The following is a 25262-nucleotide window of genomic DNA, read 5'->3' on the forward strand; positions in this document are numbered from 1 at the left end:
GGGGCCCCCAAGAGAGGGGCCCTAAGCTATAGCTTGTTTAGCTTATATGTAAATCTGGCAGTGGCTGGAAGGGACCCCAAGAGCATCTAGTCCAAACCCCTGGAATACAGGAATCTCAGCTAAAGCATCCATGACAGACGGCTGCCCAACCTCTGCTTAAAAACCTCCTGAGGAAGGCTCTTACTTTCAGAAAGCTTTTCCTGATGTTTAGCTAGAATCTCCTTTCTTGTAACTTGAAGTCATGGGTTCGAGTCCTACCCTCTGGAGCAGGAGAAAACCAACTTGCACCATCTTCCAGGCGACACCCAGCTGATGCTGCTAAATTTCAGTGGGTCCACTCTGAGGAAGGGTGTCCCTTCAGAGGGAAAAGGCATCAGGGCAAAAGATTCCTGCATAGCAGGGGGTGGGCCAGATGACCCTGGTGGCCCCTTCCAACAATTCTATCATCCCATGATTTTGAAGCTGCATGCTGGAAAATTCAGGACAGATAAAAGAAAAGGCCTTTGGCTGGCCACTGCGAGAAGAGGTTGCTGGACCAGATGGGCCATTGCCCTGATCCTGCAGGCTCTCCTGATGGTCTCATTAAATGCCGTGTGAGGCTGTGAACACAAGAAAGGAGGCGGCGGCTGTGCATCGGAAGGGCAGCTTTGAGCTCAGAGCCCGTCTGGGCTTTGACAGGAGGCAGCCAGCTGCATCCAAAGAGGAGAATTACGGCTCTCACAATGCTGCTCTTCTGATGCACCAGCACATCCAGGGCCACCCACGCACACCTGGCGGACGTGCGAAAGCTCACACGCTTCACACGAGACAGGGGCAGGAGGTTGGCCTCTTTCTAGGGCTAAAGGGAACCCGGTCCATGGAGGTGGCAACCGCAGGAGGGTGGCCTGGGAGAGGCCTCAAGGGCCAGATAGAGAGGTGTGGAGGGCCACACACACACCCCTCCTGCCAGGCTGCTGTGGCTCACAGGATCTCTGGGGTAGCAGTCAGCAGCGCATGGGACCCCAATTGGTCAAAAGATTTCTGCCTTGCAGGGGGTTGGGCTCGATGACCCTCGAGGTCCCTCTACAATTCTCTGATTCTATGCCAAGAAGATAGGAAGTGACCTCTCTTTCCCCAAGACCAGTGGGATCTGTTAGGGTCTTAGAATCATAGAACTGTAGAGTTGGAAGGGACTCCAAAGGTCATCTAGGCCATCCCCCTGCAATGCAGGAATCCAAACTGAAGCATCCATGACAGATGGCCATCTGTATGGCCGCAGGCTGGCTGGACCAATGGCCAGAGTCAAAAGGCAGCTTCAGGGTGGCAGAGGTTTACATCGGGGTGGAGTGCCTCAGGGCCAGGATCCCTCACAGGCTGACCCCCTCTCGCTCAGTAGAAGGCAGCTCCCTGTGTTGCTGTTCAAAATCACAATAATGAGGACTAGGACCTTAGCTTTGTTTTTAAAGTTGCAGTTAGACCAGAGGTGGGACCCACAAACGCATGGCCACTGGGGGATGGCCTTCTCTCAAGGCCAGCCCCTTCCAATACTGGTCTCCTCTTTCCTCCTCCCCATACAGATATTGACGACTGCTTGTCCAGCCCCTGTCAGAACGGAGGGACCTGCATTGACGAGATCAATTCCTTCGTCTGCCTTTGCCTGCCCAGCTACGGAGGCAGCCTCTGCGACCGAGGTGAGAGCGGGAGCCTCTTCCCTCTGCCCCCAGCGTGTCTTCCATGAAAATAGGGACATCCTATTCTACACCAGAAAGCTTCTCCCGTGTTTGATCCATAGCTGTCAAATTGTCCCTTTTCTTGCGAGGAATCCTATTCGGAATAAGGGAATTTCCCTTAAAAAAAAGGAAAAAGTTGACAGCTATGATTTGATCTTGTTGCACACATAGACGTCATACGCACATTGACATTGGTCACCTTGTGTTGTACAGGGAAAATGTGCAAGGGAAGGGATCAACACCTTCCACAGATAAATGGAATGAAATAAGATTTTGGCAGTAAGCTGCCTTGGGGCCCTGTCAGGGGAAAAGGCAGAATAATAGTAGTAGTAATAATAATAATAATAATAATAATAATAATAATAATAATAATAATACTGGAAACTGTGAGAATGATCAGACAGTAAATCCTATTGAACTTAATGGTACTTGGTTATGAGTAAAAATGCTTAGGATCGCAGTGTAAGGCTGCCCAGTCTTGACGCAGTTACCTGGGAGTAAGCTCTATTGAATACAGTGGGACTTACTTCTGAGTAGACAGGGCAATAAAGGAATCGACACTCCCTGCGTTTCCTAAGAAATGGCTGGCTGCGGAAGCATTGCAGTTAAAGTGGACTGGTGACATTTTCCTTCAAAATTATAGGAAGGGCTTCGCATGCCAGCTTCACTGTTCACTTCATTTGGTGCAGAAATTTTGTTTTCAGGATAAGCCCATGGCCCCCAGCCCCTCCCTCCAGGCCATACTTCCTGGCCACAGGCCACACCCCTTCTCCCTAAGCCACGCCCCCTCACCTGCCCTGCTTCTCACCTTCCTTGAGCATCAGAAGCCAGCCTACAGTATAAAGAGGTGAAATTGACATTTGTTGCAAATGTCAAATTTAATTAATATTTTTTTAAAATCATTTTTATTGATTTTCCAATAAAAAACATCCAATTAATATATCCAATCATAATACTCCAATTAAAATAAAAAACTAAAATAAAAAAGACCAAATTATATTTATTAATTTTTCAGAGCTCCTCATGGTCTGGATCTCTGAAGCAAATCTCCACATCTTAGTCCTGCTTCTCCTCGTTGTTTCCATATTTTCCACATCTCAGTTTTAACGCTTCATAATTCTTTGTCCCTGAGTCCACGATTCTCAATCATGTCAAACATCATATACTTTCATCCGTCGAATACAGCTTTGTTAATATACGTTTTTCCAGCTGTGTTTTTATCAGCGCAGCTAAATTTATTTAATAATAATACATATTTTAATAAATCAGAAGAAATTTCCCCCCTTCCCACACTCCCTCCTCCACAGGGTGTAGCATTGCCAATTGCTAATCGCCCACAGGGTGCCCATGCTTCGCCTTAGACGAGTGTCAACTCTCAGGGCTCCTCTGCCGATTCTCACTCTCCTTTCTCTCCCGCTCAGACACGGAGGGCTGCGACCACAACTGGAACAAGTTCCAGGGCCACTGCTACCGCTACTTCGCCCACCGACGCTCCTGGGAGGACGCAGAGAGGGATTGCCGCCACCGGTCGGGTCACCTGACCAGCATCCATTCGTGGGAGGAGCACAACTTCATCAACAGTAGGTTGGCAGTCCAGGGGGCGGGGGTGGGAGAGAAGGAGGTGCCCCAGGGCTGGCGGGCAGGGGGAAGAATCCCATGTAAGAGCCTGCTTTAATTATTTTCAAAAGAATGTATAAATCGCTTAATCAAGTACAGTAATACCTCGTTATGTTCGCTTCAGGTTAAATCTTTTCAGGTTGCGTCCTGCGGCGACCCAGAAGTACCGGAAAGGGTTACTTCTGGGTTTCACCACTCGCGCATGCGCTGATGCTCCAAATGACATTACACACATGCGCAGAAGTGGCAAATCATGACCCACACGCGCGCAGACGCGGGTTGCGTTCTGCTCATGTTTCGAACAGGGTTCCGGAACGGATCCCGTTCGCAACCAGAGGTACCACTGTACTAGTCGTTTTATTACGGTCAATGGCCAGTATCAAAGCAAAGGACATCAATTGCAGAAAAGCGCATGGGGACCATGTTTCTAGCAATGCTCAGAGGAGCTCATTGGCTATACAAAAATTCTTTAGATCGAAAAGAGACTGTTCTACCTTTGAAATTATCTGAAGCAAAGTCTATAGCCCCTCTTATATGGTGCCCAGCTAGGTCTCTTTCCTAATTTGACGTCCTAAGAGCACATAGAATCTAAATTTCTAAAATCACTTAATCAATTTACTTTTTTTGTAAATGGATCAATCAATCAATCAATCTCCAAGCTGTGTACCAATGGGAATCTCACTGGCAGGGCATGTGAGGAAACAGACCTTCTCTGCTGTGTTGCTCTCTAGCAGATATCATGACAGAATCATAGAGTTGGATCCCAAGGCCTCTGCCACTGAACTATTGAGAGGCATAGGCTGGCTTCGCGGTTTTCCCCGCATCGTGATTTTTTATTTTCAGTACTGTTTTTTTTTATTATTTTCATGGTGCAGAAGATAAGCTTTGAGAAAACGATGGTTACAACAGGTAGCTTTTCACATTGCACACACATCATGATTCATGATATATTGCCAGGTCAAAAATTATGGAACTGGTATCACGATATGGACTTCAAACCTGTTTGGGGTGATATATCGATATATCACCCAGCCCTCGCAGCTGCCTAGACCTCGTTGCTGGATGCAAAGGTGCACCATGGCAGTTCAAGCTCCAGGACCCCCAGAATGTAGGCCTGCCGCTGGTCGTCAGCCAGATGCACCCCAATGGGGACCCCCCCTCTGAATAGAACCTGAGCAGGACAGCAGCAATTGCACCCTTCTTGCAGTTCCCAGTCAGTGGCGCTTTGGAGACTGTCTCCCTACGAGAGCCGGTGTGGAAAGTAGCCGTCACAGGTAGCAGCCGTGATCTCCTCCTCCTCTGCGCCCCATGTCCACTCACCCCTTGTTTTCCACGCAGGCTTTGGACAGGAGAACACATGGATTGGCCTGAATGACCGCATTGTGGAGCAGGATTTCCAGTGGACAGACAACACCGGACTGGTGAGCCCAGCGGGTGGGTGGAAAGGGCAGGGGAGCCGGGCCGGCTGTCCCTGAGCAATACTGAGCTGGACGGACTGGTTAAAGACAACTATTTAAAACCTTTGAAAAAAATAGAACCAACCATAAGCTTTTTTTAAAAAAAGGATGAAAATACATGTCAGCATTTTGGCTTTGCTAAGCAAACATGTTTTTAGCAGCTGCTGAAAAGGGTACAGCAAAGTCGGCTGCCTGGTGTCAATTGGCAGGGAGTTCCAAAGTTACATTACATTATTATTATTATTTAAAAACAAAACAAAAAAAATTCTTTCATTTTGTTTTATCTCTTTCTCTTTTGTCCTTGTTAAATTTGCAAATGGCGCTTCAGATTTTACAAAAAGAGAGAGAAGCTGAGCAAAAAGAAACGGAGAGATTGGCTCCTACCTGGTGGTGACGGTGACCCCCACCCTGAGTGCCTCTTTGTATTCTGGAATTAGAGAATCGCAGAGTTGGAAGGGACCTAAAAGGTCCTCTAGCCCAACCCCCTGTTCTGTCTGCTTCTAACTCCTTGTCACCCTCTGCTGTTGGTTAGCAATACGAGAATTGGCGCCACAACCAGCCGGACAACTTTTTCGCGGGCGGGGAGGACTGCGTGGTGCTGGTGTCCCACGAGACCGGGAAGTGGAATGACGTCCCTTGCAATTACAACCTGCCCTACGTCTGCAAAAAGGATACAGGTAAATTCGCTCCCCTTTCCCTGATTGGCCCAGCCCCAGTCTCTTATTAGGTAAGGGGAGGAAGCCAGAGTTTCCAGTTTTTTTTCTGCAAGCAGCTCAGGGCGGCATGAATCACGTTCTTCCCCTACTCCTTTAATGCCCACAGCAACCCTGCGAGGTAGGTTAGGCCAGTGTTTCCCAAACTTGGGTCTCCAGCTGTTTTCAGACTACAATTCCCATCATCCCTGACCCACTAGGATGATGGGTGTTGTAGTCCAAAAACAGCCAGAGACCCATGTTTAGGAAACACTGGTTAGGCTGAGAGGCAGGGAATGGCACATGTGAGTGTCGTGGCCGAAAGGGGGTCGGGATTTGAACTCTGATCTCTTCCAACTCCTAGTCCGGCACTCTAACCACTATGCAACACTGCCTCTCTAGGATTGCTTCTGCCTGGCCCCCATCTGTTATTGACTCTTTGTCCTGCCTGTTATGTCTCTGGCTCCATCCCACTCCAACCTCCAACCCAGCAGGCCGCGTTGCTCAATGGTCAGGAATGAGGACATGAATGAGCATAGAATCACTGAATTGTGGAGTTGGAAGGGACCCTGAGGGTCATCTAGTCCAACCTCCTGCACTGCAGGAATATGCAGCTGTCCTGCACGGGGATTGAACCTGCAACCTTCACATTATCAGCACAGTGCTCTAACCAGCTGAGCAATCCCGGTTGTACAACCCATCACCTTTTCTATCTTGGGACTATTTGCTGCTGCATTTTTTGAAATGCAGAGAGTGAATTAAAGCCGAGTTTCACATAATCAAGCCCTCTGGGATCTTAATTTGCCTGCTTCCCGACCCACGGAAGCTATCAGCAGTGAAACACTTCCCTCTTCAAGCCCTCTCCCCAGACAACCTCAATTTCCTCTTTATTAATGTGTTCGGAAATGAAGCCGTTAGGACGGTTGAAGCCCAAGCCCACCCCATTCCTTGTCTGAGAAATTGCATTAACCACAAGCTGTTCACCCAAGAAATCACAGGCTTCCGATTCTGTGGGGTGTTGGTGGCTGAGAGCTGGCAATTTCATTTCATTTGTATGTATCTTAGAGCGTTAATAGTCCTTATAGGCTCTCCACAGATATGTTTGTGGTATTGGTAGGATAAATTTGCTATCTACTTATCTATGACTTTAAAATAAGTCATATATACCCACAATAAATATATATCAGTAATATATCCAATAAAGTAATACGTGTTCAATAATCTGTTAGAATATAGTAGCACAATAAAATTAACTGTCAAAATATCAGCAAATAATAATTGGACAAAAATTCACTCTCAGCCATTGCAGTAAATCATTATTAGTGCATCTGTTCCTGGCAAAATATCCAGCGCCAAGGTCTAATCCACAGGCCAGAGGGCTGTCCCCCCAACACACTGTGTCCCCAAAGGAGCATCTCCACCCCCACCATTCATCCTGGCCTTCTCAGTGGTGGCTCCCTCCCTGTGGAATGTCCTCCCATCTCCTTGACATCTGACTTGACATCTTGACATCTTGACATCTCCTTGACAATATCTCCTTGACATCTGACTTTTAGAAGACATCTGAAGGTTTTAATGTTTATTTTGTTTTTATATTTTGCTGGAAACTGCCCAGAGTGGCTGAGGCAACTCAGTTGGATAGGCAGTATATTATTATTATTATTATTATTATTATTATTATTATTATTATTATTTAGTTAGGTTAGGCTGAGAGGCAGCAACTAGCCCCCAGGGTCACCTAGAGTGAGCCTCAAGACTGAGCAGGGATTCGAACCCTCATCCCTCCCTGTTCCTGGCTCAACACTTTAACCTCTACACCACACTGCCTCTCAAAAGAGGTCTGGTGTCTTTTATGCCTGCTTATGGGTTCCTGGAGGCCTGTGATTGGCCAGACAGACCTTTGGCTTCATCCTGCAGGTCTCTTCTTATGTTCCTAACAAACCAACCACAGGAACATTTCCTCTCTCAATTTTGTTGCTTCTTTGGTTTGTAAGCCTCCTTGTAATGTGGAAAAGCAGCATACAAATTAAAAGTAAAAGGAAAGGGAATTTCTCACGGCCTCCTCCTCCGCCCTTGTGCACTCTCCCCTCCAGTGCTGTGTGGTCCTCCCCCCACGGTGGAGAACGCCTTCCCCATCGGCAAGAAGCGAGAGAAGTACAGCGTCCACGCCACGGTCCGCTACCAGTGCCAGGAAGGCTTCCTGCAGAGGCACGTGCCCACCATCAAATGCCACGTCAACGGGACGTGGGACAGGCCCAGAATTGTGTGCACAAAACGTGAGTCCCCAGGGAGGCGGCTCATAGAATTGTAGAGTTGGAAGGGACCCTGAGGGTCATCCAGTCCAACCCGCTGCAATGCAGGAACCAGGGTTGGTATGAACCTCAGGGTTTGCGGCACAAAATGGCACAAAACAAGCTCAAAACTTTGGCACCGGTTTGGAGGGGATCCCAAATTTCAGGGTTTGTAGTTAATAAAGCTTTGCCCAAGCTTGACTTGACCTGCTCAGAAGAGACTCTGTTCATTACTTCTCTTCCTCCATAAAGCCCCAGCAGGACTGAAGGGTGAGAGGGAGCTGTTTGGCCTGTGTTTCAGTCAGGAGCGGGAGAGAAAACATGTTGGCATCTTCCTTTACTCTGCAGGAAGGAGAGAAACGTAGATGGATCAGGCTTGGCCGGGGGAGGGAAGGAAGAATTTGCATTAGGAGTACAACCTAGCAAAGCTTTGCAACTAAATCTCTTTTCCCGCCCCTTCGCCTTCCAGCCAGACGGTCCCACCGAATCCGCCGCCACCATCGCCGCCACCACAAACACCACCAGCACAAATCCCGCAAAGACCGCAGGAAACACTCCAAGCAGCACCCAAAGCTGGACTGGACGGAGGAAGATGGGAACTACTTTTAATGACGGGCCTGGGAAAGAAAGCACAAGCTCCCAATTCCGCTTCCCGCCCCATCCCCCCCCTTGACCTTCCTCCCCCTCCCCCATGGATGCAATGGGTTTCCGCGTGTGTGTGAGCGAGAAAAAGATGGGAATCGTTTATGCCCCCCGCGTCTTCCCTCCCCTGTGGATAAATCTCTTCTGTCGGCATGTGCAAGTTTACAATGCCAGAAGATGCTTTGCACCTTTTCTAAGGATCTGCAGGGGTTGCAGAAAACAGGTTTTCTTGAGTTCAGGCTACGTGAGGCAGCTCCGCTGTGCAAACCTTTATTCTGTTGAAGGCAGTCTGTCAGCATCTTTCCCTCTTCCTCCCTCTTCCTCTCTCATCCACAGGTCTTTTTTACATACACTTCTCTCTCTCTCTTTTCCTGACATCTGCTTCTCTCAAGCTCACTTTCTCTTTCTGAAAGCCTCTCCTCCCTCTCCAGGTGGCTTCGGAGGAGGAGGAGAGGCCCTTTATTACCCCAGCTAAACACCTGCAGGGAAATATCCCTTCCCTCCTTCGCTACTTGCCCCTCCGCAGCAGCAGGGGGATCAGGACCACCAGCCTGCCTTACAGGGCCGTCGTCAGGGTTGCAGAGGAGGGGCTGCAAACATGCCTACCAAAGTGCTCTATCAAAGTTCATTTTGATAGCCAGCACAGGAATTGGGGTTGGTCAGGATGGAGCCCAGATTTACCCAATCCCCCCAGGTTTTGTTGTTTGTTTGTTTGTTTGTTTGTTTGTTTACAGACTCTTTCCTGTTTCGACCTTTGGGTGTGACCCTCTTTTCCCCACCGGAAAATGATTTCCACAAATGTCACAATTGTGAGGAGTGTGTGTGTGTGTGTGTGTGTGTGTGTGTTTCGGGGGGGGGGGGGACAGGCAGGTAACCACATGGAAAGTGCTTTGTGCAACTCTTAACCCTGCCTGGGCTCCATTAGCACAGAACACCCTGAGCGCTTCTCTGCTCTTTGACATCGTAGCTCACGGCCCTCCGTCTCATTCCATGCGGCCCTCGCTCAGTGCAGCCTGCAGAGATGGCATGGAGGGTGGGCAGATGAGAGAGAGCATGATGCAACTGTGCTGTGTCACCCAGCCCACCCACTTGGGGGGCCTGAAACCAACCCACAAACTCCAAGGTGCTGCTGTGCTCCACCTCCATACCCTCCAACATTTCTCCAATGGAACGAGGGACGTCCTATTCTATATAATAATTTTATTTTTTCCACCCTGCCCATCTGACTGGGTTGCTCCAGCCACTCTGGGTGGCTTCCAACAGATATAGAAACATAATAAAAATGAAACATGAACAAACTTCCCTATCCAGGGCTGCCTTCAGATGTCTTCTAAAGGTTGCATAGTTACTTATTTTATTGGCTTGGGAGTCGCATAACTCCAGACCCTCCAACATTTCTCCAATGAAAATAGGGACGTCCTAAGGAAAAGCGGGACATTCTGGGATCATATCAGAAACCAGGACAGCTTCTGTAAATCCGGGACCATCCCTGGAAAATAGGAGCACTTGGAGGATTTGCAACTGTACAGGGAGTCCGATTCCCAGGGATGGCAGGAGGCGACCCAAACAGCTCTCTTCCACCACATGTGAAGTGAGTGCCCATGTCTGCAACAGAAAACAGCCTTCCATGCAAAAATTTAGAAAGGGGGTGGGTGGTGAAATGTGTTTGTGTGAGTGTGCGCACGCACAAAAGAGTGTTGGGCGTGTGGCGGATGCATCCCTGATCTCTGCTGTTTCCTTGTTAACTGCAGTGTCCGGTATTCCTCTGTGTGTTTCCCCTTCTATGCCCCCTCCGCCTGTGGCATTCTCTCCCCCGCCCCCTGTGTGCAAAAAAAAGGGGGGAGAGGTGTGGGGAGGAATCCCATGGCGGTCTCTGTACTGCTGGACATTTTAATAAATTTTTTTAACAGTTCCTAAGACCACTGTCTGTCTTTCTTCCTTTTGCTCCGGGGTTGAAGCTTGCAGAAACCTTGCACACGGGTGGTGCACTACTCTGGGTTATGCGCCTCCATGGCACATTTGCAGCATGCAATTCAAGGCAGTCTCTTTCTCCCCTTTAAATGAAGTTTTTGTAATCAGGTCTGAGTTTGTGGAGTTGACCAGGGTGGCGACCAGCTTGCCATTAAAAGAGGGCTGGGCAAATTCATGGAGAGCAAAGCTTATCAATGGCTTCTAGCCACAATGGCTCCTTACCTGCTTCAGCTTCCACCTCTGGTTCTGCACAGCAGAAGTTTAGGGCCAGAGTATTTCTTCTCCCAGATGGGAGACAAGGTTCCTCACCTGCCCCTCACTTCCCTCCATAGCACACGGAGAAACCACCTTCTTGACCGCTGGACCCCCTCTTGGTCTCGTCTGCTCCATCTGGCAGAGCCAGGGGAAGCCCCTGACTCACTGAGGGCTTGAGACCCATCAGCTCCCCTCACCTGGTTCAGCTGGCCAGTCAAGGTTGTTTCCTGGGATTGTGGCCGCTGTCACACACTGGCAGCTTCTAGGAGTTGCAGGTGAGAGCCGAGAACACAGAATTGACACCACCCTGCGCAATTTTATTAACAGGTATACAGTGTCGTCCATGTATACAAGGCCTTACGCAGAGTAAACGTAAGCAAAAAGGACAATAAATTGTAGAACTGTAGAGTTACAAGGGACCCCATAGAGTCATCTATTCCAACCTGCTATAACAGATAGATAGATTAAAAAAACAAAATGACAGGAGCTGTGCTCCAAGGAGCCTACAGTCTCTCCCAACAAGCCACACATTGATGAACATGCGCTTCCAGTTTTCTAGACGTCAACAGAAACTTGTGGGATTTGGTTGTCTTGGCAAAATGACCTCTGGAGGAGCACGGAGAGCAGAAATGGTAATGGTGGGTGTGGCTTCCCCCCCTTTCAGGTTGCAGGATGAAGAGAGAAAAGCTCAGCGCGACTGCAATGCCCTTCAGTGCAACGCAACGCTGTCCAATTAACTGTGGCGCTCCCAAATACCATGCATAAAAGAAGAAATATTTGTCTTCATTTTGCAGTTTATAAGGGGGGGGGCAGATCCCTCGCGACAGGTGGCTGCTGAATCCTCAGTGGCGACAAATCCCCCTGTGCCTCCTCCCTTTGCAAAAGGCAGGGGAGACCCCCCCACACACACACACCTTGTAAAAGCTATATCTGAAGCGTTAGTATAATAGCAAATTGCAAACAGCCAGGGCTTCTTGGAAAAGAAGACTCAAGCAGAGCAGGGGGCGGGCATCATAAGTCATGGTTTGTGAGAAGCTGGGTGCAACTTGGACTCCCAGGCTTTCTGGAAGTCCGCAAAGAATCAACTGAATCTGGAACGGCCCTTCTCTTCTGGTTTTTCGGGACTCTTCGACCAGCAAATGCATGTTTCACAGCGGACTTGTTTCCTTCTCCAGAGGAAGGTCAGGGAAAAACCCTCCCAGTCCCTCAAGGCTGGAAGATGGAGGGAGATGCAAGGATTCGTGTCCGTTCAAAGCCGACCTTGTTTACACCTGCAAAGGTTTCCACTTGCCTGCTCCCTCCTTGGCGGCCACCTTGAACCCTCCACCGGTGGCGCTTCTGTAGCAATAGACGCCAAAGAGCTTGTATTTCTTGTTGGGGAAGCCCAGGTTGCGGACGCCAGGCTCGCGGCCCCCGCAGCGGGTTCTGGGGTTGACGATGGGGTAGCGGATGCTGCCGTCGCCCACCCAGCCGGCCTCACATTTGTCCAAGAGCTGGATCTTCCAGGCCGCGTAGAGCTGGCCGACTTTGGCCACGGCGCCCCCGTTCTTCTTGCACGCCTGGACGGCTTCCGGGAAGCTCAGCTTGCGGTAGGTCTTGAGGAAGTAGACTTTGCCTGGGAGGGAGAAGAGGGGGAGAGGCAATGTGGTGCAGTGGTTAGAGCAGCGATTCCCAAGTTGAGTGGTGTTGGTATGCAAATAGATGCCAGAAGAGGATATATTGATTGGATATTATCTTTCCTTGCGTCTGTGAGTTCACAGAGTGCCATTCCTTTGCATCTTAGAATTACAATGGCGCCTTGGGTTAAGAACTTAATTCGTTCCGGAGGTCTGTTTTTAACCTGAAACTGTTCTTAACCTGAAGCACCACTTTAGCTAATGGGGCCTCTGGCTGCTGCCGCGCGATTTCTGTTCTCATCCTGAAGCAAAGTTCTTAACCTGAAGCACTATTTCTGGGTTAGCGGAGTCTGTAACCTGAAGCGTCTGTAACCCAAGGTACCACTGTATTTAAGATTACTTAATCCAAATCTATTTAGATCTAGTTTAGTAGATCTAGTAATCTAAATCTACTTAGATTACTTAAAATTAGCCTTTTAGATAAGCAGTTCAGGATCATAGAATCAAAGAGTTACAAGGGACCTCCAAGCCCTTTAAAGCCCTTCACGGCTTAGGACCCATGTACCTACGGGACCGCCTCTCCTGGTACGCCCCGCAGAGGACCTTAAGGTCCACAAATGACAGCACTTTGGAGGTCCCAAGTCGCAAGGTGGTTAGAGTCCACAACCTCCTGAGGGAGAACATTTGTTAAAGGGGTGTAACAAGGGGATTAGCAGATAATAAAAGTTTGGGTTCTCTTTTGTTGTAATTCAGTGGTAATTCAGTGACAAAGACATACTTAAGCCTAGCTTAAAATGTAGTCTGGAGCTCAGATTTAGCAGGTGTTTTCACTTTCAGTGCTGCAAAGCAGCAGTTTGACTTCACCCCCAGAGGTGCACTCCATTGTGTCTCCAGACAGACGGATGCCAACAATGAGCAGGAGAAAAACCTTAGTGCCCACCAGTCATAGAGTTGGAAGGGACCCCGAGGGTCATCTGGCGCAACCCCCTGAAAGGTGGGAAACTTTTGCCCCCTGTGGGGCTCAAACCCACGACCTGAGCTTAAGAGTCTCGTGCTCTACAAGCTGAGCTATCAGGGTTTGCTTCCTAGATCCCCTTTCCCCCTTAAAAAAACAAAAGCCACACACATGTGTGGGATATATCTTGACCATGGGTAGGCAACCTAAGGCCCGGGGGCCGGATCTGGCCCAATCGCCTTCTAAATCCAGCCCGCGGACGGTCCGGGAATCAGCGTGCTTTTACATGACTAGAATGTGTGCTTTTATTTAAAATGCATCTCTGGGTTATTTGTGGGGCATAGGAATTTGTTAATTCCCCCCCAAAAAAAATATAGGCCAGCCCCCCACAAGGTCTGAGGGACCTGAAAAAGTTTGCTGACCCCTGATCTTGACTTTTCCCATCATCCCCACAAAAAAACCCCTCCATTTTTACGCTGCCAAGCCCAATGAGAGAATTAAACACCTGCCTTCAGGAAGATGGATGAGGCAGCAAAAGGCACTCCATTTCCGAGTTGATCCAGGGCTATTTATCCTGCCCCTGATTACACAAATGAAGCCCCCTCCTGCCAACTCCCCCCCCCCCCCGCAGACCCTCCCAGCAAAGACTAATTTACGCCTTTGGACAAACCCCTGCAGGCTCATCCATCATGCTGAGCTGAATTACTGCCTCCTTGCCTGGTCCTGTGGGACGCGGAAAAGGCCAGCAATCAGTTAAATGTTGCTCTGAGACTTTTTTGGAGGGTGCGAGGAGGAGCAAGGAAGCCTGGAATTTTATAAAATGATGCATGGCTCGAAGAAAGCAGACTGGGAAAATGTGTTCCCCCCCCCCCGCCCCCGTCCTGACGCTGGGCAGGAAGCTTCCTTTGACAGTGGGATAAATGATCATGGGGTGGGGGGAGTTTTAAGCAGAGGTTGCTTGGGCACCTAAGCAGGGATCCTTTAGCTGCAAGTCCCGCATTGCAGGGGGTTGGGCTAGATGACCTTTGGGGGACCCTCCGACTCTACCATTCTGTGATTCTACGGTTCTAGACTCACCGTTCAGATTCGAAGTGAAGCAGAAGGCGTCGTAGCGCTCGTCGTCCTTGTGGCGGTAGCCATAATTGCGCACCCCGACGGGGGTCTCCTTCCGGCCGCACTCGTCCCGCGGCTTGGAGATGGGGTACTGCACCGAGCCGTCCTGCAGCCAGCCGGCGTTGCACCAGTCCATGCCCTCCAGCCAGGCTTCGTGGAGCTGGTCGTAGGAAGCCAGGATCCCGTCCTGCTCCAGGCAGGCCTGCTGGGCGTCGTGGAAGTTCAGGCTGTAGCGCCCCAGGCGGGGGTGGTAAGGGAAGATCACCCCTAAAGAGAAGCAGAGGAGGAAAAACAGACCTCGAGAGCAGATCAGGGCCTTCCGGGCATTCTTGGACTGCGGCCCCCATCATCACCCTGACTGCTTGTTGCAGGACTTTATGTATAGGTTGGGGGGGGGTTGCCCCTCCAGCAGATATCATGCACATGCAGCCCACTACCCAAATCAGCATCATCACTTTTGTGATTTGTCCCCACAAAACATTTCGTCACAGTTTCTTCCTATCTATTCAAAGGGCCTTTGCTGCACGCTACCAAATGTAAGAATTCACTGATCTCTGTACTGGCTCACTGGGAAAACTTCAGAAACTCATATAGACATGTGAGCTCAGCTACTCAGCAGCCCCCCTGCCTGAGTGATAATCCCTGGCATCTTGATACCTGAGTGCCGGACAGGTAGCCATTCCAGAAATAACAAACCCAGATGAAGACAAAAGGGTGTGATGAACTTGGCTGGGAAACAGGGAAATGCAGTGGCGTAGCGTGGGGGGTGCAGGGGGGGCCGGGCGCACCGGGCGCAACATCGGGGGGGGGCTCGCACTCGCAGTGCTAAAATCCACGGGTTAGGGGGCGCAAATTACTTGCCCTGCCCCGGGTGCTGACAACCCACGCTACGCCACTGGGGAAATGTAAATATCTTTTTTGTTACACTCCATGGGTGTTTGGTGGAGGGCAAGGGAAACCATGGGGCAGGGTCCAGGATACTCAGATTACTGTCCCCAGACCTCCCCTTTCATGATGTAACCGTGATGTAGTTTGGGGGAGTGTAACATGGGGATTAGCAGCTAATAAAAGTTTGGGTGCTCTTTTGTTTGGGGCTTCCATCTTGTTCCACCTTGTGGCAGGTGGGAGTCCTGTCGCAACAGTCTTCAATAAAGACCAAGCCTTCTGGCTCCTGTTTTGCTCTGGTATTCCTGGCTGGTGTCCTTGTTTTTTTGTCCAAGGGAGCCCTCAGATTTCTCCGTTAACACTGCTGAAGCATGCTGGTTCCCCCTCCCTGATCAAAGGAGAGGCATTCCCCACTCTCAGGAGGGAATAGTATTGGCTTACTAGCAGTGCATGTGAAAAGGACCAAGGGGTCTTGGTGGACCACAAGCTGCACATGAGTCCACAGGGTGATGCAGCAGCAAAAAAAGCTAATGCTATTCGAGGCTGCATCAACAGAAGTCTAGCGTCCAGATCAAGGGAAGTAAATAGCAGTACTCTATTCGGCCTTGGCCAGACCACATCTGGAGTCCTCTGTCCAGTTCTGGACACCACAATTGAAAAAGGATGTTGACCAGCTGGAATGCCTTTTCTGTGCGGGAGAATCTGCAGCCGAATTGCAAACACATGATTGCTAGAGAGTCACAAACAGGCGCTTCTCCATTTTGAGCAGGACTATGGACTTCTGCGACGCAGGTGGCGCTGTGGGTTAAACCACTGAGTCTTGGGCTTGCTGATCAGAAGGTCGGCAGTTAAAATCCCTGCAATGACGGGGTGAGCTCCCATTGCTCGGTCCCTGCTCCTGCCAACCTAGCAGTTCGAAAGCACATCAAAGTGCAAGTAGATAAATAGGTACAGCTCCGGCAGGAAGGTAAACGGCATTTCCGTGCGCAGCTCTGGTTCACCAGAAGTCCTGCTGGTCACATGACCCGGAAGCTGTACGCCGGCTCCCTTGGCCAGTAAAGTGAGATGAGCGCCACCACCCCAGAGTTGGCCATGACTGGACCTAATGGTCAGGGGTCCCTTTAACTTTTTATGGACTTCTGCAACTTTTGAGGATCTTTTCCTGATTTTCATCACTGCATCTGTTGAACCCTGTCATGCTTTTTGATGAGAGTAAACCTTCTATTTTTCTTGTTTACCGAGAATGATTGCCTTGTTAAGAGTGTCAGGGACTGCTTGGATGTAGAGGGAGGGTGGGAGGAACCAGCTGGGGAGCCACAGAGGGCAGAAGGATCCGCCTGGGGAGTGGGACAACGATGAGTGATCAGAGGGAGAAGACTGGGAGGGGGAGATGTCGGAAACTGAAGGGGCAACAGGGGTTAGTGAGCAGGGAGAGTCTGTGGCAGAGAGAAGTCTAGACTCAGAGGCAGAAGCTGAAGCAGGAGAGGAGGGAGGCCAGGAGGCAGAGATGGTGAAGAGTCACAGGTGTCTCCCCCTCCCTGCTTGTCACCCAGGACCAGGATAGGCATGAAAAGTGCAGAGGAGAGGTTGGTTTCATGCAGGCACAAGCACCAATTACTTGGGGGCTGGGGACCAGGAGAGGAGGGGCCATAGATGTCTGTGGGGAGGTGAGGATTATCGGCAACTGATTTCCATGGAGGAAGACGAAAGGGAATGAGCTGCTCTGCTCATTATGCCTGACACTCTACCAAGTCTGTGGAAACCACATTTTTGCAAGATATTCAGTGATTAACTAATTGAGACCAGTTGCTCCAACCACTTTCGCCTCTGGCTCTGCTCGCTGCTATGGGATGTGGCCCCCAGAAGATCCTCAAGGAGAAAATGCAGCCCTCGGGTTAAAAAGGCACCCCAACCCCACAGGAATGCATGATGAAAGACAGCTCCCACCCTCACGGAGAGCATGCAGGGTCCTGTCTCCCTCCCCTCAATTTCTTTCTCCTCTTCCCTCCGCCTCCCTTGCTTGAGAGTCTCTGGGGTGCTTTATTGCTGCTTTTATTGACTTTCATTGTCGCTGCAGGTTTCGGTGTCAGAAGCTAATAAAAACCAGGAAGAATGATAGCAGCTGGCGGATTCGTAAAACATCCCAACAAGAGAGAGAATTGGGTTGCTTTTGCTGCCGCGAGGTGGGGTGAATTATAGCACTGAGGGTATTGTAGTATTCCAGCTTTCCTTCTCTCTCTCTCTCTCTCTCTTGCTCTCACACACTTCCAACTTATTTGGCTATGAAGATCCTGAACAGGAAAGAGATTCTCCTTTTGGAGGGGCTCCCTCCACTCTTTCTGGTTTGAAGGAGGCAAAGGTGGATAGATGAGAATTTCAGAGATGTTCCAGCCTCCCCAGTATCCTGCCTCTGACAGTGGTCAGCAGGGGGCCTCTAGGAAATTGATAAGGAGGAGGGGTAAAGGCAAGAGCTGCTCCCCTCACCCCGCCACACCCTCCAGGGAGGTGGACTGCCTCAGACAAGGAGGATCCATTCTTATCTCCTGTAAGAGTACAAGAAGAGTCAGCCTAGATAGCTCATTTGGTTAGAGGATGGTGTTGATAATGCCAAGGCATTGCAGGGGGTTGGACTAGATGATCCTCATGGTCCCCTCCGAATCTACAATTCTGTGGTTCTGAGTCTTGCTGGATCAGGCTATTACATCATAGAAGAGGCATTCCCTGGCCATGCTGATATAGGACAGAATGATGCCATCTTAGGAGAGGCAATTCCCACATCACTTTCACACAAATATAAGATGGCTTACTAGCAGTACCTGTGGAAAGGATCTGGGGGTCTTGGCAGACCATGAGCTGAACATGAGCCAACAGGGTGATGCAGCAGCAAAAACAGCTAATGCTGTTCAACAGAAGTCTAGTGTCCAGATCAAGGGAAGTAAAAGTACCACTCTATTCTGCCCTGGTCAGACCACACCTGGAATACTCTGTCCAATTCTGGGCACCACAATTTAAGAAGGATGTTAACAAGCTGGAAGGTGGGCAGAGGAGGGCGAACAAGATGATCAAGGGTCTGGAAACCAAGCCTTATGAGGAACAGTTGAAGGAGCTGGAGAAGAGGAGACTAAGAGGAGATATGATAGCCACCTTCCAATATCTGAAGGATTGTCACATGAAAGAGGGAACGAGCTTGTTTTCTCCTGCTCTGGACTCGAACCAATGACTTCAAGTTACAAGAAAGGAGATTCCGACTCAACATCAGGAGGAACTTTCTGGTGTTAAGAGCTGTTTGGCAGTGGAACGGTTTCCCTTGGGAGGTTGTGGACTCTCCTTCCCTGGAGGTTTTTAAGCAGAGGTTGGACTGTCATCTGTCAGGGATACTTTAGCTGAAATTCCTGAATTGCAGGGGGTTGGACTAGATGACCCTCATGGTCCCTTCCAGCTCTACAATTTAGGATTCTATTATCTCCCACTAGTTTCCTCCTACAGCTGGTGGGCACCACCCCACCCAACCCGCCCGTCTCCCCTCACCTTCCAAGTCCAGGTTCACCATCCCAGCATCGTCCTCCAGCTCATTGGTCACCTCGCATTCGTAGCGCCCGTAGTCCTGGAGGGTCACGTTCCGGATGATGAGGGAGGCGTCCCCAGAGCCATCCTCCTGCAGCGCCGTGCGGCCCCTGTAGCTCCCGAAAGCCCTGCGCTCCACGCCCATCGCCACAAAGACGTCCTCAAAGGACATCGGCTCCACCAGCTTGGTCCACTTCAGGCGGATCTCGTCAGGGTCATGGGCCGAGACATCGTAGTGGAAGCGGCAGGGCAGGATGATGGTGCCGCCCCGGTGGGTGACCACTTTCCCCGGCGCCGTCTGCACCACGACGGCACCACTGTCATCCTCTGCAAGCGGAAAAGAGAAGGGTTTTGTTGGGGTTTTTTTTAAGCATCCCAGGTTTCGAACCCAGGACAGGTGGATGCAAGATGGGGCTGTGAGCTGTGTCATACTGAAACTGGGTTAATATGTGGGGATTTTAAACAGATTTGGGATCTCCCCCTCCCCTTTCTTAAGAAAAAGCAGTACTGAATAAATAAAAATGATAATGCACTTAAAAAGGTAAAGGTACCCCTGCCCGTACGGGCCAGTCATGTCCAACTCTAGGGTTGTGCGCCCATCTCACTTAAGAGGCCGGGGGCCAGCGCTGTCCGGAGACACTTCCGGGTCACGTGGCCAGCGTGATGAAGCTGCTCTGGCAAGCCAGCACCAGCGCAGCACACGGAAACGTTGGGACCCGGGTGGTGCTCTGGGTAAAACCTCAGCGCCTAGGACTTGCCGATCGCATGGTCGGCGGTTCGAATCCCCGCGGCGGGGTGAGCTCCTGTCTTTCGGTCCCAGCTCCTGCCCACCTAGCAGTTCGAAAGCACCCCTAAGTGCAAGTAGATAAATAGGGACCGCTTTATAGCGGGAAGGTAAACGATAATGCACTTAATCATTTACAAATCATCTGCCTGTTTACAGAATTTCTGTTCCAGTTTTCTGCAGGTTAGTCAAACACATCTTGCAATGAAATAATACATGGTAGTGACAATAGATGGCTGCAGGAGCTTCCTGCCCTCAAGTGGAAGCTGCGTTGGACATTCAGCTTTGAAAAGCGGAACACTTGCTTCCGGGTTTTTGGCATTTGGGAGCCAAAACATACGAGTACCAAGGCGTTTGAGAACCAAGGTACGACTGTACTCCACAAGCCCCATGATTGGTAGGCGAAATAAAAAGTCTGGGTTAGAATCATAGGATCGTCAAGTTAGAAGGGACCCTGAGGATCATAGAATCATAGAATAGAATCATAGAATTATAGAGTTGGAAGAGACCACAAGGGCCATCTAGTCCAACCCCCTGCAATGCAGGAATATGCAGCTGTCCCAAAAGGTGATCGAACCCGCAACCTTGGCGTTATCAGCACCACAATCTACCCAACTGAGCTATCCAAGGTTAGCTGATCCAGATTAGGGATGGGCAAATATGTCAATTTATGGAGCCATGCCCACTCTCCCCAGGCCACGCCCCCTCTCACAGACCACAGCCCTCTCCCCCAGGCCACGCCTTGAAAAGCCCAAGAGATCACTGTCCCCTTCAACTCTATTTCCTTTTCGAGGGAGAGTAGCGTAACCGCCTTCACTGCTTTACAAACAAGGAAGTGTGTGTGGAGCCTTCGTGGGCACCAGAGGAAGACCTCGAGGGCACCCCTGTGCCCCCAGGCACCACTTTGGCAACTGCTGAACTGGGGTTAACTGTACAAGGCCAAAGTGCTCTGGAGCCTATTGCATGAATCTGCCGGGCAGCTCAGCGAATGCAATGCCAGGGGAGAGGGGGGCTGAGCTTCCAAATCACGTATGTGCCACGCACCTGAGACATGCACGACTTTCTTCCGTCCTTTCTGAGGAGCCGCGAGTCGGAAGCAGAGGAGCAAGATGGCAAGGTGGAGGCAGGTGCCAGTCACAGCCCTCGAAAGGCGCATCTGGAGAGGAAGGAAGAGGCAGATGATGGGCAAGGAGCCTGGGCTTGTAGAACCAACTCTGGAGTCTGCAAACAAGTCGGCTGAGCTCTCGGCTGGAACACTGGCGGGCCTACACTTGTGGGGCCCCTGAAGCCTGAACTGTCATGGGGGCCCCTTGGCAATGAGGTTTGGGCAACCAGTGTCGTCTTCTTCAGTGGGGTTCAGGACAGATCAGCACAATTTTGTGAAAAACATTAACTACTACATCTCAGATTTTGATTAAAATTGCTGGACTGGATGATCTCAAAGTCACTGGTGTGCAAACAAAGTAGTTTTCAAGTTAGGGATGAAAATTAGGGAAACGTTATATACATGCATCAAAGTCCCAAAAATCTTAAGCAATGTGGACTAAAGTTGCTTTTGGGGGGCCCCTCTGGGATTAGGAGCCCTGAAGTTTCATAGCAGATCCACCCCTGGGCTGGCAAGAGACTGCCGGAGTTTTCGGAGGCAGCCTCAAGAGAATAAAAGAGTCTGCCAGGGGCCTATCTAGTCTGGGGGTTGGACTAGATGACCCTTGAGGTTCCTTCCAACTCTATGATTCTAGATGGCTCCCAGGGTTGGACACTAGGTAAGGCAAGTCCGTCCCCTGCCCCCGTCAGCCCTTTATTCAGAGGCACATGACCTGCAACCTTACTCTTTTGCAGAGTCCCTCCTTGCATGCGGGATGTCCAAAGTTCAGTCTACAGCATCTCCCAGAGAGCCGCTGCCCATTAGCATAGATTTATAACACAGAAAGATTGGAAATCTAAATATAATATAAGCAGTTTTACGGACATTTGTTCCTTTTCACTAGATGCTCTTGTTATTTTTATTAGATGTCCCCTTTCATGGCTGTAAGTTTTTAAAATTGCTTTTAACGTTGCCGCAACCCACCCTGGGACCCTAGGGAGGAGGTTTTCTTAAAATTATTATTATAAAGTAACATTTATTCAAAAGGGACAATACAGCTTTGTCCACGGCCATAATATCACAAAATGACCACTCCAGTCCTCAATCCCACGTCACTGTCATGTGGGCTTGCTGAATGCCCTCTACTACCAGAGTGGTTTGCTAGACACTGTATATGTGTGTGTGTATTAACATATCAGTTCCAACAATCATTTAACATAACTTCTTATCTTATACAGTATTTTAGACTTCCGTCAACCACTTCTGAAGGTTTTCCATTCTTTATCACTTGTTCTGCATTTCTTAATTTCTCTACAGTGGTACCTCGGGTTAAGTACTTAATTCTTTCCGGAGGTCCGTACTTAACCTGAATTTGTTCTTAACCTGAAGCACCACTTTAGCTAATGGGGCCTCCTGCTGCTGCCGTGCCACTGGAGCACGATTTCTGTTCTCATCCTGAAGCAAAGTTCTTAACCTGAAGCACTATTTCTGGGTTAGCGGAGTGTGTAACCTGAAGCGTATGTAACCCGAGGTACCACTGTATTACATTTACTTGTCCTTAACTAATAATTCTTTTCAAAGTCTTCCTTGCAATATTTCACAAAGCCCTCCTTACAGAACTTCTTGCAGTCCTACTAGCGTAATCTGTTTGTCACAATTGCTTTTCAAATAGTTCAAATATTTACTCCAGTCCTCTAAGAATCTCTGGTCCCGCAGGTTTAGAATCCTTCCTGTTAATTTATCTAATTCTGCATAGTCCATTAATTTCATTTGCCATTCTTCTTCCGTCGGCAATTCTTCTTGCTTCCATTTTTGTGCCAATAATATTATTGCTGCTGTTGCTGCATATAAAAACAAGTTATAACCCTGTCTGCTAATATCCTCCGGTTTGCTAGACATTTTCAGTCAATATATCACCTTCACAGACACCTATAGATCATAGAATCATAGAATTGTAGAGTTGGAAGGACCCTGAGGTTCATGCAGGAATATGTCGCTGCCCCATATGCGGATTGAACCTGGAACATTGGTGTTATCAGCACCACGCTCTAGCCAACTAAGCTATCCCCCCAGGTGGGTGGGAATAAATTTAATAGAATCATAGAACTGGAAGGGACCACAAGGGTCATCCAGTCTGACCCCTGGCAATGCAGGAATCTTTTGCCCAACATGGGGCTTGAACCCGCGAACCTGAGATGAAGAGTCTCTTGCTCTACCAACTGGGCTATCCTCTGCTCAGCAGAAAAGGTCCTGTGGTTTCTTGGCGATGTAAACACTTCAGTGACTCTTAATGTTGCCATTTGCTTTGGCAGCCAAAAAGATCAGAAAGAAGACAATATAGCCATGAACTGTAAGGGAGATGCACAGATCTAAATAGAGACCATTCTTTGTGGCGCGACACCCCTTTTGCTTGTATTTATTTTTGATTGAGATTTGTCTGGCCAACGGCTAGTACAATAAAGTTAGTTGGATTGGATTGGATTGAGCTATCCATCATGGGCAGAATAATAATAATAATAATAATAATAATAATAATAATAATAATAAAAACAATACTAAGCGAGACTGGCCTGATGAAGTATAAGCCACCTTCCAGCGTCACTGTTTAAAGCCAGAACAATGAGGACTGAGACCTTGACTTCATTTTTAAAAGGTGGAGCAAAGATACAGTCCCAGGCATCTCCAGGCGAGACAGATATATATATATCTAAATCTGTCTAAGGCTATAAAACAACTTCCTGAATCCTTTGGAGTTAGACTGCAGGTAAGCAGCAGGGGGCCTCGGGGGGGGGGTGGAGTTTGCTTGTTAAAGACCCAGGTTGCAGATGATACTGAAGTCTCTGGCAGCCAGGCAAGACTTTGCTCAAGAGACGAGAAATAATTCTGTCCTGCCTAACCCATATAAAGAAACATCCTTTCCTCACAAGGACACAAAGCAGAAGGGATTTACAAATTTCTCCTGACCTCCTGCTGTGGCCAAGAAATAATAATAATAATAATAATAATAATAATAATAATTATTATTATTATTATTATTTGTCCCTTTAGAAGCTGGGTCAGGAAGGAAGATTCCAGACCCTGATCTCTTTGCTCCCTTCGAGATGTGGCAAAAACAGTCTTTTAAAAAGGCCATTTTCAGAACTAAGCCCCCCCCCCGCCCCCATTCAGCCAGGGATACAGTTTCCTTTCCACTACATCCGATAGAACACCTTGCAGAAATAAAGCAAACAAAAATCATTTAAAAAGTGGTACCCAACTCAGCCATGAGAAAGGATGCCCTATCTATGAACATCTCTGAGCATCCCACAGAGCCCTCCTAAAATGCTTCAGCCCACTTAAAATTTGGCGAGAGAAGAGTCTTCTTTTAAACAAACAAACAAACAAACAAACAAACAAGCAGTTTTCTAAATTAAGTGCCCCCCACTTCTAGGATTTAAGTGGTCACTTTCTGCATTAGGGGGGGTGATCTCTCTCCTCCCCTGCATCTATCCGACACAAACCCCTTTTTTGCAAAGATGTGGCCCATCTTCCTCCTACAGAGCTCTGCATCCCTGCAAAAAAGTGGTACCCAACTCAGCCAGTAAAATGATTCTCTCTCTCTTTCTGCATCCTGCAGCAAAACCCCAAATGAGCCAGCACTGCATTTCATCAAGGTGAAATGTGGGGCAGGTGGGGGGGGGGACGGACCCGGGGATGGAACTTGATTTTAAAAATAAAAAGGACAACCCTGCAGGAAAAAAAAGAGGACTCACTGTTTCTCCTTGAGAAGAGGGACGTCCCAGGGCAAAAAGAGAGAAATCTCAGAAGCTCAGCCGAAGTTGAGATGGAGATGATGCAGGAGAAGGGGGGGGGGGCGCAGAGAGAGAAAGAGAATTCCCGCCCCACCCACCTCGAGTGCCTTGAGTTTCCCCCCACCTTTCAACCTTCTTCCTTGTCCTCTATTTCCCAACCCCAGTTCATCAGCATAACGCTGACGGTATTGCAGGCTCCTCGGTTTGGTCAAATCTTAGTCAGCAGACTTCTATGGGGGAGAAAAGGAGAGGAAGGAGGGAGAGAGGGAGGGAGAGAAGTTTTGCAGAAGGACAACTGCATTAGGGGACAGCCTGCAATGAGGGCAGAAGAAAGGAGGGTTGGGGATAAAAATGGGATGGGGAGCGAGGAGAGAGAGAGAGAGAAATGTTTTAAAGGGGAACCTGCAAACCTATTGGGTGCTTTTCTCCAAAGCAGCCTCAAAGCTGGAGGACTCCAGGCAAGTACACAAGCCTAGACGCCACAGCACAGCACACCAGTGCCAATTTGGGGGGATTTCCCCGGTGTGTTCTTTTTCTTCTGCTTCCTCTTTTTTTGGTATTTTTTTTTTTTTATAATGTAAAACAGAGGAAACAGTCATAACTAGGTGGGGGTTTTTTGAGTAGGGACTCAAGGAAACTGAGTTCCCTTACATTTTAAAAAAATTAAGTAATTTCTTTTTTTGGTCTGGGGGGCTGGAACACCCAATGCCTGAGACCAAAACCCACTTATATCTGTAATCAATAAAGTTGTGGTCGTTTCTAATGCATATCAGTTTGCTTGAGTTTATTAATCACATCTTACATTTAGCCCCTGCTCGGGTACTGCAACTGGGCCC

The 25262-nt window shown here is 49.0% G+C and overlaps 2 protein-coding genes across 3 annotated transcripts in view; one reads left to right on the forward strand and one right to left on the reverse strand.

The window, feature by feature from the left end:
* The window catches only part of NCAN (neurocan), a 61630-nt gene extending 51310 nt beyond the window's left edge, over window positions 1-10320 (forward strand). For both annotated transcript variants that reach the window (XM_083594365.1, XM_083594364.1), the window contains 6 exons: window positions 1557-1670; window positions 3131-3289; window positions 4665-4747; window positions 5316-5460; window positions 7569-7751; window positions 8236-10320. In XM_083594365.1, coding sequence (XP_083450491.1) covers window positions 1557-1670; window positions 3131-3289; window positions 4665-4747; window positions 5316-5460; window positions 7569-7751; window positions 8236-8375 — 824 coding nt within the window. In that variant the 3' untranslated portion in view covers window positions 8376-10320. The remainder of the gene's footprint in view (window positions 1-1556; window positions 1671-3130; window positions 3290-4664; window positions 4748-5315; window positions 5461-7568; window positions 7752-8235) is intronic.
* Window positions 10321-11067: 747 nt separating this feature from the next.
* On the reverse strand, window positions 11068-25108 carry HAPLN4 (hyaluronan and proteoglycan link protein 4). The gene is made up of 5 exons (XM_083594795.1): window positions 24388-25108; window positions 20596-20707; window positions 18732-19094; window positions 14283-14585; window positions 11068-12249 (listed from the first exon to the last, which is right to left on the reverse strand). The coding sequence occupies exons 2-5, from the start codon at window positions 20705-20707 to the stop codon at window positions 11900-11902; spliced, it is 1128 nt and encodes a 375-aa protein (XP_083450921.1). The 5' UTR covers window positions 24388-25108; the 3' UTR covers window positions 11068-11899.
* Between the last annotated feature and the right edge of the window lie 154 nt (window positions 25109-25262).

Source organism: Podarcis filfolensis (genome assembly GCF_964270895.1).
Source record: "Podarcis filfolensis genome assembly, chromosome: 18".
In the NCBI taxonomy this organism is placed as follows: domain Eukaryota; kingdom Metazoa; phylum Chordata; class Lepidosauria; order Squamata; family Lacertidae; genus Podarcis; species Podarcis filfolensis.